This window comes from Periophthalmus magnuspinnatus, chromosome 8 (assembly GCF_009829125.3).
Source record: "Periophthalmus magnuspinnatus isolate fPerMag1 chromosome 8, fPerMag1.2.pri, whole genome shotgun sequence".
In the NCBI taxonomy this organism is placed as follows: domain Eukaryota; kingdom Metazoa; phylum Chordata; class Actinopteri; order Gobiiformes; family Gobiidae; genus Periophthalmus; species Periophthalmus magnuspinnatus.
Genome location: NC_047133.1, coordinates 450,418 through 463,669, shown reverse-complemented (window position 1 = coordinate 463,669; position 13,252 = coordinate 450,418). Strand labels below are relative to the sequence as shown.

Below are 13,252 nucleotides of genomic sequence, written 5' to 3'. Positions count from 1 at the left end.
GGCCTGGTGAGGTCAACTGTGAGGAACTGTAAACACTAAATATGTTTAATGCCACAGTGTGAACTATTCCACTAAACTAAAACATCACTATGGAGACAGAAAGGGCAGCGTCCACAAGGAAAACGACGTAGTGTATCTTTAAACAGACTAATGAAGGAAATGAGGCTAAATATGTAACAAAAACACAATAAACTGGACCCAGATGGTCAAATATTTATATATATGTGTGTGTGTATATATATATATATATATATATATATATGGATCTGAAGTGAAAAAAACAAAATAAACTTTATTAAACGCGTTTATTCTGGCGTGGAGCCTCAGAGCTGTACCTGAGCTCGCACTCCGGAGTAGACAAGACAGGGCGGGACGGTCACGTTCAAGGCCACACTGTGGGCGTCCTCGGCCAGTCTCCACGGCGACAGGGTGTTGTAACTGTTGTCTAGGGGTCGCCACGGAGACGAGACGTCGTGGGTGTGGTTCAGGGGTTTCCATGGAGACTGGAGGTTGGTCACATTGACGTGAAGCAGCAGCAGATTCAGACTCGAGTCCAGGACGAGACGCTGGTGTCCCCCAGACGCACTGAGACAGGGACAGTGTGACAGGGACAGTGTGTCAGGGGCACTGAGACAGGGACAGTGTGTCAGGGACAGTGTGTCAGGGACAGTGTGTCAGGGGCACTGAGACAGGGACAGTGTGTCAGGGACAGTGTGTCAGGTGCAGTGTGTCAGGGGCAGTGTGTCAGTGTGACAGGGGCAGTGTGACAGGGGCAGTGTGTCAGGGGCAGTGTGTCAGGGACAGTGTGTCAGTGTGACAGGGACAGTGTGTCAGGGACAGTGTGTCAGGGGCAGTGTGTCAGGGGCAGTGTGTCAGTGTGTCAGGGACAGTGTGTCAGGGGCAGTGTGTCAGTGTGACAGGGGCAGTGTGTCAGGGGCAGTGTGTCAGTGTGACAGGGGGAGTGTGTCAGGGGCAGTGTGTCAGGGGCAGTGTGTCAGTGTGACAGGGGCAGTGTGTCAGGGGCAGTGTGTCAGTGTGACAGGGACAGTGTGTCAGGGGCACTGAGACAGGGACAGTGTGTCAGGGTCAGTGTGACAGGGGCAGTGTGTCAGGGGCAGTGTGTCAGGGGCAGTGTGTCAGTGTGTCAGGGACAGTGTGTCAGGGGCACTGAGACAGGGACAGTGTGTCAGGGGCAGTGTGACAGGGACAGTGTGTCAGTGTGTCAGGGACAGTGTGTCAGGGGCACTGAGACAGGGACAGTGTGTCAGGGGCAGTGTGTCAGGGACAGTGTGTCAGTGTGTCAGGGACAGTGTGTCAGGGGCAGTGTGTCAGTGTGACAGGGGCAGTGTGTCAGGGGCAGTGTGTCAGTGTGACAGGGGCAGTGTGTCAGGGGCAGTGTGTCAGGGGCAGTGTGTCAGTGTGACAGGGACAGTGTGTCAGGGGCAGTGTGTCAGGGGCAGTGTGTCAGTGTGACAGGGGCAGTGTGACAGGGGCAGTGTGTCAGGGGCAGTGTGTCAGGGACAGTGTGTCAGTGTGACAGGGACAGTGTGTCAGGGACAGTGTGTCAGGGGCAGTGTGTCAGGTGCAGTGTGTCAGTGTGTCAGTGTGTCAGGGGCAGTGTGTCAGGGGCAGTGTGTCATTTGCAGTGTGTCAGGGACAGTGTGACAGGGGCAGTGTGACAGGGGCAGTGTGTCAGGTGCAGTGTGACAGGTGCAGTGTGTCAGGTGCAGTGTGACAGGTGCAGTGTGTCAGGTGCAGTGTGTCAGGGGCAGTGTGTCAGGGGCAGTGTGTCAGGTGCAGTGTGTCAGGGGCAGTGTGTCAGAGTGTCAGGGACAGTGTGTCAGTGTGTCAGGGACAGTGTGACAGGGGCAGTGTGACAGGGGCAGTGTGACAGGGGCAGTGTGTCAGGGACAGTGTGTCAGGGGCAGTGTGTCAGGGGCAGTGTGTCAGGGGCAGTGTGTCAGGGACAGTGTGTCAGGGGCAGTTTGTCAGGGGCAGTGTGTCAGGGACAGTGTGTCAGGGACAGTGTGTCAGGGACAGTGTGTCAGGGACAGTGTGTCAGGGGCAGTGTGTCAGGGGCAGTGTGTCATTCTAAATTCACAGTCCTCTGCTCGTCAGACGCCGCTCGACTTCATCTGTGTCTGTACATGATTGAAGTACTTCATTGTGCAGTAGAAGTACTCACACGTCCAGCGGTCTGTGTTTTTCGTCCGTGAACTCCGCCGTCATCTGCAGGTTACTATGGCAACGGTTATCATGTCCACACGCCTTCTGAATGTGAATCTGTCGACACATTTCACACACGGGTTTAGTACAACACAAACCAGAAACACAAGAGTAAAAAAGAATCAAATGTAAAAGACAAAACTCATTTCCACTAATGTCGATATAAAAGCAGCTCTTGAGATCAAAATGTGTGTTTTGCTCTGTCTGTATTTAATTTTAAATCATTAAAGTATATTATTGTCTAATAATCAGGAGCGTGTTCATTGTTAACGTTAAAGTGACGGCAAAACTCTTTTCTGAGATGTGAAAAGTGTTTCTAAACTCACACATGAGGTGAGTTTTCTAGACTGAAAAAATCTGTTAACGCGTCTTTAAAACATGAGGCCAGATCATTTTAAAGGAAGAAAGTAGAAAATGAAGAGGTCAGAATGTAGATTTTTAACTCTGGTTATTATAATTATAGTGAGAAAATATTTATTATTAAATTTTCATTATGGTGATTGTGAGAGGAAACATGATTTTATTCACTGTTATTATCACAATAAACAAACAAAAGACACGTCATTAATTCATTTTTACGGACACTGTTTTCAAGATTGTAATTCCTAAACTATATGAGCAGGTTTATGGAATAAAAAAGAAGAAAAAAAAAGGTGAGTTTTTATGTTCCACGCCACGTTTTATTATTATTATTATTATTTATCTCTTCCTCGGATAAAAAAAAAAAAAAAGATAACATTCTGAAACAGCAAAAATACAAAAAATACAAAAACAGTTTAATCAAATTTTCATTACGAGTCGACACCTGAGGAGGAGTGGTCAGTGTTGGACTCACCTGGGGAGGAGTGATCAGTGTGTTGGACTCACCTGGGGAGGAGTGGTCAGTGTTGGACTCACCTGAGGAGGAGCGGTCAGTGTTGGACTCACCTGGGGAGGAGTGATCAGTGTGTTGGACTCACCTGGGGAGGAGTGGTCAGTGTTGGACTCACCTGAGGAGGAGCGGTCAGTGTTGGACTCACCTGGGGAGGAGCGGTCAGTGTTGGACTCACCTGAGGAGGAGTGGTCAGTGTTGGACTCACCTGGGGAGGAGTGGTCAGTGTTGGACTCACCTGAGGAGGAGTGGTCAGTGTTGGACTCACCTGGGGAGGAGTGATCAGTGTGTTGGACTCACCTGGGGAGGAGTGGTCAGTGTGTTGGACTCACCTGAGGAGGAGTGGTCAGTGTGTTGGACTCACCTGAGGAGGAGTGGTTAGTGTGTTGGACTCACCTGGTGTCTCACGGGGAGAAGGGGGCGACTGGTCACTGGAAATTGTCTCAAATCAAACAGTCCATTGTGTTTTTTGGGGAGTTTCTGGACCATGGAGGCGTTTAGAGAAAAGACCAGAGGCTGGACTTGATCTCTTATTGGAGTCTGAAAGAAAAGAGGCGGAGTCATGTACATGTGTTTATTTAAAGAGGCGGAGTCATGTCCATGTGTTTATGAAAAGAGGCGGAGTCATGTACATGTGTTTATGAAAAGAGGTGGAGTCATGTACATGTGTTTATGAAAAGAGGCGGAGTCATGTCCACGTGTTTATTTGAAGAGGCGGAGTCATGTCCATGTGTTTATTTAAAGAGGCGGAGTCATGTCCATGTGTTTATGAAAAGAGGCGGAGTCATGTCCATGTGTTTATGAAAAGAGGCGGAGTCATGTCCATGTGTTTATGAAAAGAGGCGGAGTCATGTCCATGTGTTTATGAAAAGAGGCGGAGTCATGTCCATGTGTTTATGAAAAGAGGCGGAGTCATGTCCATGTGTTTATTTAAAGAGGCGGAGTCATGTCCATGTGTTTATTTAAAGAGGCGGAGTCATGTACATGTGTTTATGAAAAGAGGCGGAGTCATGTACATGTGTTTCTTTAAAGAGGCGGAGTCATGTCCATGTGTTTATGAAAAGAGGCGGAGTCATGTACATGTGTTTATTTAAAGAGGCGGAGTCATGTCCATGTGTTTATTTAAAGAGGCGGAGTCATGTACACGTGTTTATGAAAAGAGGCGGAGTCATGTACATGTGTTTATTTAAAGAGGCGGAGTCATGTCCATGTGTTTATGAAAAGAGGCGGAGTCATGTACATGTGTTTATTTAAAGAGGCGGAGTCATGTCCATGTGTTTATTTAAAGAGGCGGAGTCATGTACACGTGTTTATGAAAAGAGGCGGAGTCATGTACATGTGTTTATTTAAAGAGGCGGAGTCATGTCCATGTGTTTATGAAAAGAGGCGGAGTCATGTACATGTGTTTATTTAAAGAGGCGGAGTCATGTCCATGTGTTTATGAAAAGAGGCGGAGTCATGTACATGTGTTTATTTAAAGAGGCGGAGTCATGTACATGTGTTTATGAAAAGAGGCGGAGTCATGTCCATGTGTTTATGAAAAGAGGTGGAGTCATGTACATGTGTTTATTTAAAGAGGCTGAGTCATGTCCATGTGTTTATGAAAAGAGGCGGAGTCATGTACATGTGTTTATTTAAAGAGGCGGAGTCATGTCCATGTGTTTATTTAAAGAGGCGGAGTCATGTACATGTGTTTATTTAAAGAGGCGGAGTCATGTACACGTGTTTATGAAAAGAGGCGGAGTCATGTACATGTGTTTATTTAAAGAGGCGGAGTCATGTACATGTGTTTATTTAAAGAGGCGGAGTCATGTACACGTGTTTATTTAAAGAGGCGGAGTCATGTACACGTGTTTATTTAAAGAGGCGGAGTCATGTACATGTGTTTATTTAAAGAGGCGGAGTCATGTACATGTGGGCGGGGCTGTTAAACTCCCTGTTCCTGCTCTTCCCTCGTGTTTTTTTTTCAGGCTCAGTCCTGTCACTCGCCACATGTGTCAAACCCAAGGCCCGTGGGCAAAATGTGGCCCTCCACATCATTTTATGTGGTTTGATGGTCTCACAGTGTCATTTTTTCAGGAGATATGCAGATATATTTATACATCGAGGCAAATACATAGACAACATTTGTAATTTGAAGTAATAAATACAGAAACAGTTAAAAGTTAAAAAGTTGTTAGATTTATTTTACATCTGACCCTTTAAGAGCAGCCATTTTACTGATGTGGCTCTTGGTGAAAATGTGTTTGATGCTTCTGCAATACACGTTTAAAATCAGTAAAACATGGGTCATGTGGAGAAAATTAATTCATTTATTTATTTATTTATTTTACCAGGTAGGTCGGTTGAGAACCAATTCTCATTTTCAACGACGACCTGGACAAGGTCGTTTCAAGTAGATCTGCTGTGGTCATAAAATCAGCATGAAAAAAAAACACTCAAAGTCCCACTAAACAGTTTAATATGATTGAGTTTAGAAACATTTTAGATCATTTAAAAACAAAATAATAATAATAATTAAATTTAATGTAAAACCACCAGTGTTTTTGAAAAATGCTGTGATTTTGACGCCTCCTCAGTAAAAATGTGAATGTGTTTTGGACGATGAAGGGGCGGAGTCACATTCCTCTGATCATGTGCTGTGGGCAGCAGGAGGATCCACTCACACAGCTGACCGCACACACACACACACCTGACCACACACACTACAGCTGACCGCACTCACACACACACAGCTGACCACACACACACTACAGCTGACCGCACTCACACACACACAGCTGACCGCTCGGATGACCAGTTTCATAAAATCAAACTTTCAGAATAATAAAGTGAAGTTAATGGGAAATAAATGGTGAAATAAAAACTTAATGAACCAATAAACCAAAGCAGAGGTGTGAACCAAAGCAGAGGAGTGAACCAAATCAGAGGTGTGAACCAAATCAGAGGAGTGAACCAAAGCAGAGGAGTGAACCAAATCAGAGGTGTGAACCAAATTAGCGGTGTGTGAGTGGTCGTACCAGGAGTGTGGCTCTTAGCGTGGTGCAGTGAGCTTTGGGCATAGACAGGTAGGACCACACCAGGCTCTGTCCACTGCTGGAGAAGCGAACGCGCGGATTCAGACTGGTCACATCTGCATTCACGGAGAACTGCAACGCTGAAACACAGGAAGAAATGATGTTAGCTTTATGCCAGTGGGTCTCAAACACTTCACACCAAGTACACTTAATATTTGGCTTTATGAGCACCACCAGATCTAAACCAAGACTATAACAGGCCTTAACGAAGACTAAACATGGTTATAAACTGCTATACGTTCATTTTACCCCAAATTATATTATTTTATTATCGTAGCTGCTTTGGCTAAAACTTGATTGGCTCCATATTGATTTCACAAAGTTAACCTCATTAGCACTGGAATATCAATTTGGCTTTTGTTTATGAGAAAAAAAAAATCTAAATAGATGAAACTTAATTGAGTGAAACATGTAAACGAGACACTGAATTATCTTTGGTCTCTGTGTCTCTCCTGATGTAAAATGAAGGTCAGAGTAAACGCTCTGTCACCATTGGTCACCATTTTGTTTCATAAATGTCCTGGAAAAACAAAATAAAGTCTCTCTCAGACGTCAGACCTCTCACCCATTTTATATCGACTCATTTGTTCAGCTTAATGTTCTCCTCCAATTGTCTCATGTGACATGAGTGTGTGGTCTTTAATCCCAAGACAAGGACAGACAAGGACAGAAGGACAGAAGGACAGAAGGACAGAAGGACAGGCGAAGGAGACGAGGAGGAGAGGGAGACGAGAGGGAGACGAGGAGAGGGAGACGAGGAGGAGAGGGAGACGAGGAGAGGGAGACGAGGAGAGGGAGACGAGGGGGGGATGAGGAGGAGACAAGGGGGGGGACGAGGAGGAGAGGAGGAGGAGATGGGGGGGGCGAGGAGGAGACGAGGGGGAGACGAGGAGGCGAGGAGGAGAGGCAAGGGAGACAGGCGGCTGTGTGTCAGAACAATGTGATTTAGCACCAGCAGAGGGTGAAGGGACAAACAGAACACACCGTCATCCCATCCATCAGTGACACCACCCGACACCACCCGGCATCATCCCCAGCTCCGTCCCCAGCTCCGTCCCCAGCTCCGTCCCCAGCTCCGTCCCCAGCTCCGTCCCCAGCTCCGTCCCCAGCTCCGTCCCCAGCTCCATCCCCAGCTCCGTCCCCAGCTCTGCTCCGGTGCCTTTACTTTGACAAATGTGTCCATTTCAGATTAAATAAAGCTGCTGTTCTGGAGCTGCTGTTAAGACCAACTCTCAAAATATAAATATAATACAATCCAAGTATTTCAGGCTGACGCTTCCATTCACCAGAAAAACCGTCCTCCATGTATTTGTGTCAAATTTTTAACATTAAATTAGTTGGATTTTCAGTCTTTTCCTTTAGTATTTAACATTATGTCAAACCAGGAGGAGTCAAACGTCCTGTATGAGGATCACATGAGGATCACATGAGGATCACATGAGGATCACATGAGGATCACATGAGGATCATATGAGGATCATATGAGGATCACATGAGGATCACATGAGGATCACATGAGGATCACATGAGGATCACATGAGGATCACATGAGGATCACATTAGGATTATATATATGAGTAAAACAGAATAAAACTCACTGATGTTGTCTTTGTCACTGCTCCCTCCAGATCTGAACGTGTAGGAAAAACACACCTTCACACGTATGCTGCAGGAGGACAGAGGAGGAGAGAGGACGGAGGAGGAGGGGGGAGGACGGAGGAGGAGGGGGGAGGACGGAGGAGGAGGGAGGAGGAGTTATTATGTTCAGATGTTTTATAGAATCAGCTCTGGAGCTCAACATAAACTGCATCTAATTAAAAAGCATCTTATTCTGGACGATGAGGAGGTGCACGTTACAGTCGAGGTCAAAGATGTGAAAAACATTTATAAACTCACTGAGGTAAAACACTGGGACGCCCAAAATGCATAAGTGAGAAATAAACTTTCTTTTTTGCATATTACTAAAAAGAAACTAGTTGTTTTTTACATTTTTAAACCTCAGGTACAGATGGATGTAGAGTGAAACAGTAATGTCCCTTTAGGACCAGGAACCTTTATTTGAAGTAATGATCATGTTCAGAGAAGTACTGATGTGATTTGGGAGTCTGGAAAAATAAAATGAAGTGAAATTCCATTAAATATGTCGTAATTATACAGATATTAATTATAAAGTGTGACCCATCTGCATTTGGACCATTTAAATGCAAAGTCCATCAGTGAATTCTGACCTGTCCTCCACCTCAGAGTAATGTACGAGCGCTTTAGAACGCCATGACCTCCAAACGCTCTGTTATTATAATCAATACAGAGGAGGCAGGGACAGGGGGTAGGTGAAAACTGGAATATTCTGAGCATTAAAGCACTGAAGCAGGGCCACACAGGACAACTCAAACAAACAGGAAGAATAAGGGAACACCATCATAACTGTGTGTGTTTATGAGAATCAGTGTGTACTGTGAGTCCGACGGCGTGTGTACTGTGATGGTTTGTGTACTGTGATGGTGTGTGTACTGTCATGGTGTGTGTACTGTGTGTACTGTGAGTCCGATGGTGTGTGTACTTGGCGAGTTCTGACCAGGATTCGCAGTCGTTTGGATCCACGACGTCAGGACTCACTCTGAGGGTCTGGGTCAGCTCCACCACAGGACGAGAGCTGCTCAGGACACAAAGATTCAGAGTTTATTCAGTTTTTATTTAGTTTATTCAGTTATTATTTAGTTTATTCAGTTTTTATTTAGTTTATTCAGTTTTTATTTAGTTTATTCAGTTTTTATTTAGTTTATTCAGTTTTTATTTAGTTTCTTCAGACCAAACATGTTTCAAACGTCTGAACAGAGTCGTGCTGATCCAGACGTGACTTAAGAGCAGAACTGGACAAAAGAATCTATAAAATTGAATTCAGCTACAAGGACATTTTTCATCTGTTGTGTCTGAACAAAAGACAGGAAGTGTGTGGATTTGGACTAAAGGGACGTCTCTGAGTGTGTCCTCTGTCCCGTGTCCCGCGTCCTACCGGAGCAGCACCACAGAGTCGTCCAAAGAGCCGATCAGGACGTCCGGGTGATGGTTCTGGTCCACGTCCTGAGCAGGAGCCAGAGAAAATCCAAAAGTCCTGAAAACCGGAGAGATACTGCTGCCCTGGATCACCTGAAGAAGAGGAGAGAGGAGAGAAAGAGAGGGAGGGAGAGAGGGACATGGAGAGTAAGGAGAGAGAAGGAGAGAAGGCTGACCAAAAGGAGAAGAGAGAGAGGAGTAAGAGAAAGAGAATGATTACCAGAAAGATGAGAAAGAGGCAGAGGAAGGAGAGAGACCAAGGGAGCGAGGAAGAGAGTGAGAGAAAGTGACCAAGGTAAAGAGGGAAAGAGAGAGAGCAGTAGAAGGAGAGAAAGAAAAGAAGAAGAGGAGGAGGAGGAGGAGGAGGAGGAGAGGCTGTGAAACTACATTCAAATACTGACCTCCCTAAACCATTAAATTACACACGGAGCCTCATTTATTTATTGTAGATAAAACTTTTATGTTCAATCAGTGAAGAACAAGTTTATTTTTGTCTTTCAAATAAAAACAAACTTATTTTAAAGCAGCAAGATTTATTTTATAAAGGCACAGAACTGGACACTCATGTGTTTTGGTGTTTATTCCTTGTGCGATCATCAGAGAAGCCTACAGTCAGCCTACAGAAGCCTACAGAAGCCTATAGTCAGCCTACAGAAGCCTACAGTCAGTCTACAGTCAGCCTGCAGGAGCCTACAGTCTGTGTTCTGTGGAGTGTTTGGTGGCTCGTGTCCCTGCTCCTCGATCCTCTGTCTGCTCTGATTATTGATCCACTGCAGCTTTAAGACTCTGGTTCTGTTTTGAAACCGGGTTTTGGGCCCGTCCCAAGTGTTACCTGAGAAGGACGAGATGGGACGCCACCGGGACCAGTGTTAAAGACCATCACACTCCCAGAACCATGAAATGGAGCTCCCACCACAAAATCTACAGAGAGAGAGAGGGAAGAATGAAGAGGGAGAGAGAGGTGGGGAGAGAGGAGGGGGAGGGAGAAAGTGACAGAGAGAGAGACAGAGAGAGAGAGAGAGAGAGAGGTTTGGGAGGCAAGGATAGAGAGAGTGAGAAAGAAAGGAGAGGAAGATGATGGAAAAAGGACATTGAGAGTGAGGGAAGGGTATTGGCAGTGAGAGACGACGGTAGAGAGGTAGAAAATAGAGAGAGGAGGGGGAGAGAGTGTGAAACAGAACAAACAGCCGAGGGGTTTCTCTTGTATTTACCTTCACAATGAAAAAGCAGGTTTGTTTAAAAGAGACTTTACCCTGGAATCCGTCTTGGTCCAGGTCTCCCGCTGCACACAGAGACATCCCAAACGCAGAGTGTTGAGGACCTCTGAGGACCAGAGTGGGCCTCGAGTCAAACCTGCCTCCTGTGTTCAGGTACACGTACACAGCCCCGCCCACCTCCTCCAGCCTCTGGAAGAAGAAAGGAGCTCCGACCAGCAGATCATTCCACCTGAAAACACACGTCACATGAGAAGCACAAGAGAAGTGGATTCTGTCACCTGGACTCAAGTTTGAAAGAATGAATATGATACGGTTCTGCTGAGTGACGACCTTAAAGGAGACTGAGCATCTGCTGTAAAGTAATAATCTATAAGATCTGTGGATCATTATTTGACAGAAACTGGTTCACCCAAAAGACAAAGACCCAAAGCAAACAAAGGAAACAAAGAGAACAATAAAACTAGCCAGCACGCTAACAGGTGGGTAATCACCCATTGAGAGTGATATGAAAAACAGAACTGAAGCAGCAGCTTGGATCAGCAGCTAAACGTCTTCACTCCAACGTTTTGTCCAGATTTAACTTTTGGCTTTTACAATGATGGAAAAAACAAAATACAAATGACACTGAATCCAACAGCAGTAACAGAAGTCAAACATGCTCATTTCAAACACAGTAAAAAGTTATAATTCTATCACGGCTGTGATGTTACACAGGCTCCTTCACAGTTTGAAGTGTTTCTCTGTTTGCCCCAAGTCCAAACGATGGAACGTCCCACACACAACAGTGTCACTAAAATGACACTTTCATATCGTCCTACAGGCCACAAAACATCATCTCACAGGCCACATTTGGCCCCGGGAGCGTGAGGTCCCTGGACACAGACATGTAACTGAACATAACCCTGGTGCCGTGAAATAGTAGGAGCTTTACCCGTCATTATTGAGGTCCAGCACTGCCAAGGCATTTCCATAGTATGAGCCCGTCTGCTCCCCTCTGAGCCTCTGTAGGATCTGGAGACCGGAGCTGGACTTCAGCGCCAGGAACACAGAGCCACGAGCGTCGTGTTTGCTGTCTTTAGGAGCACCTGGATCAACCATGGATCACCACAGAGAAGGTCAGAGAAGACTAGGCTTTGAGTTAACAAATAAAAATATTTAGATGTACATGTACTTGTAGATATATTTCCACTTTGTAAGCACATCACCAAAAAACAGCTTATAAACTGCAAGTACCTCCCACAACAAAGAGAAAAGGGAAACCTGTTATGATACTGTCCAACTGTTGAGACAGCAGCCGAGGAGCCAGAGCCACAGAGTACCCTGAAGAGGAGACAAAGATCACACCAGGAAAGAGCACCTACACAAACCAAACTGGTACTTTTTATCAGATTTTTATATATTTTACAGTAGAATTTGTTAATATCAAATTCTAAGCCTGGTTTATCAAAGTCTCAAAGGGGCAGTACAACGTCATACATAGTCAGACATACGTCCAGCTCCTCACCAATGTAGATGTTCCTCTGCTCCATGTTTGTGAAGGTGGTCTTCTTTGTGTCAAACATGACCTCAGGATTCATCCACAGCACATGGACATTGCCTGCACAGACATAAGAGTAAACACAGCCGCCGCGTGAGGCCTGGATCGGTTTAGGATGTGGCGTTGTGTTCTTGGAGGTACCTTGCCAGTCAAAGCTTCCTGGAGACCCCACGATGATCTCTGTTTGAGAAATGGCCGCAGACATCCCCATCGTGCACATGACCTCACCACTCACATCGCCCAGGTGACTACAGCCAATCACAGGACACGGGAAAGGAGAGCGACGCCAACCGCCAATCAGACCAAGGAAAACACAGGACACATGTATGTGGTCAGCTGTGGTTGCCGTGGTGCTGCGCTAAACGACATTTGATTTATCCTGACCATACACGTAAAAAACATCTTATCCAGTTGGGCCCTGCCTGACCAGCTTGTTTACGTGTGGATCTGGTTGGGTTCTTACTTGTGGACTACGTTGGGTTTTGCTTGAGTCACTGTTGTGCTCATGTCTGTTGAACTGGTTTAGCAGCAGACCCGATTGGGTTCTTAACAGCAGACCTGGCTGAGTCCTGCTGAGGTGTGGTCAAACTGTCGACCTGACGAGGTTCTTCTTGGGTGATTGTTGAACTTGTTTACCTGCAGACCTGGTTAGGTTCTGCTTTGACTATCACCTCCTTTACCTTCAGATCTGGTCAGGTTCTTGTTGGGTCACTCTTGAGTCCTTTACCTGAAGACCTGGCTGGGTTCTTTTTGTGTCACTATCATATTTTACCTTCAGACCTGGTTGGGTTCTTGTTGGGTCACTGTTGAGTCCTTTACCTGCAGACCTGGTCAGGATTCTGCCAGTGAGCATCTGAGTCGTTGTACTGCAGGTGGTTGCCTCGGACATAGCAGCGTCCGGTCATGTGTCGGAGTCTGTAGGCGCCGTAGAGTTTGGCAAAGCGATGACCACAAGCCTGTAACGTGAAAAATGCACTCACTAATCAGCTTGTTAAGAGTTTAAAGTTGAGGATATGGACATACCAACACTCGTCCCCCAGGTGGACCCTGACTGGCCACGGAGACGCCGAGCCACATGTCCTCAATCAGGTCCTCAGACAGGAGTTGCTCTGATGAACAAATTCTTGGATTATTATGTTTTCATTTCTAAATTTTAAATAGCTAATTTCCTCTAAAACCATTTGATAAAGGAAACAAATCTGCTGACTTCTGTGTTACTGAAAAGGAGCTGACCTCGCTGTAAACATAATCACAACAAAGAGCCGTGCAG

At 45.8% G+C, this 13,252-nt stretch overlaps 1 protein-coding gene across 1 annotated transcript in view; it reads right to left on the bottom strand.

The window, feature by feature from the left end:
* LOC117374612 (integrin alpha-3-like) overlaps positions 1 to 13,252 on the bottom strand; it is a 28,548-nt gene that overhangs the window by 9,203 nt on the left and 6,093 nt on the right. The window contains exons 3-18 of the mRNA XM_055223750.1: positions 13,006 to 13,091; positions 12,802 to 12,938; positions 12,124 to 12,230; positions 11,950 to 12,042; positions 11,706 to 11,765; positions 11,374 to 11,530; positions 10,481 to 10,683; positions 10,061 to 10,149; positions 9,188 to 9,321; positions 8,750 to 8,827; positions 7,773 to 7,840; positions 6,118 to 6,254; positions 3,494 to 3,637; positions 2,186 to 2,283; positions 505 to 627; positions 336 to 438 (exon numbers count right to left, since the gene is read on the bottom strand). Coding sequence (XP_055079725.1) covers positions 336 to 438; positions 505 to 627; positions 2,186 to 2,283; positions 3,494 to 3,637; positions 6,118 to 6,254; positions 7,773 to 7,840; positions 8,750 to 8,827; positions 9,188 to 9,321; positions 10,061 to 10,149; positions 10,481 to 10,683; positions 11,374 to 11,530; positions 11,706 to 11,765; positions 11,950 to 12,042; positions 12,124 to 12,230; positions 12,802 to 12,938; positions 13,006 to 13,091 — 1,817 coding nt within the window. The remainder of the gene's footprint in view (positions 1 to 335; positions 439 to 504; positions 628 to 2,185; positions 2,284 to 3,493; positions 3,638 to 6,117; positions 6,255 to 7,772; positions 7,841 to 8,749; positions 8,828 to 9,187; positions 9,322 to 10,060; positions 10,150 to 10,480; positions 10,684 to 11,373; positions 11,531 to 11,705; positions 11,766 to 11,949; positions 12,043 to 12,123; positions 12,231 to 12,801; positions 12,939 to 13,005; positions 13,092 to 13,252) is intronic.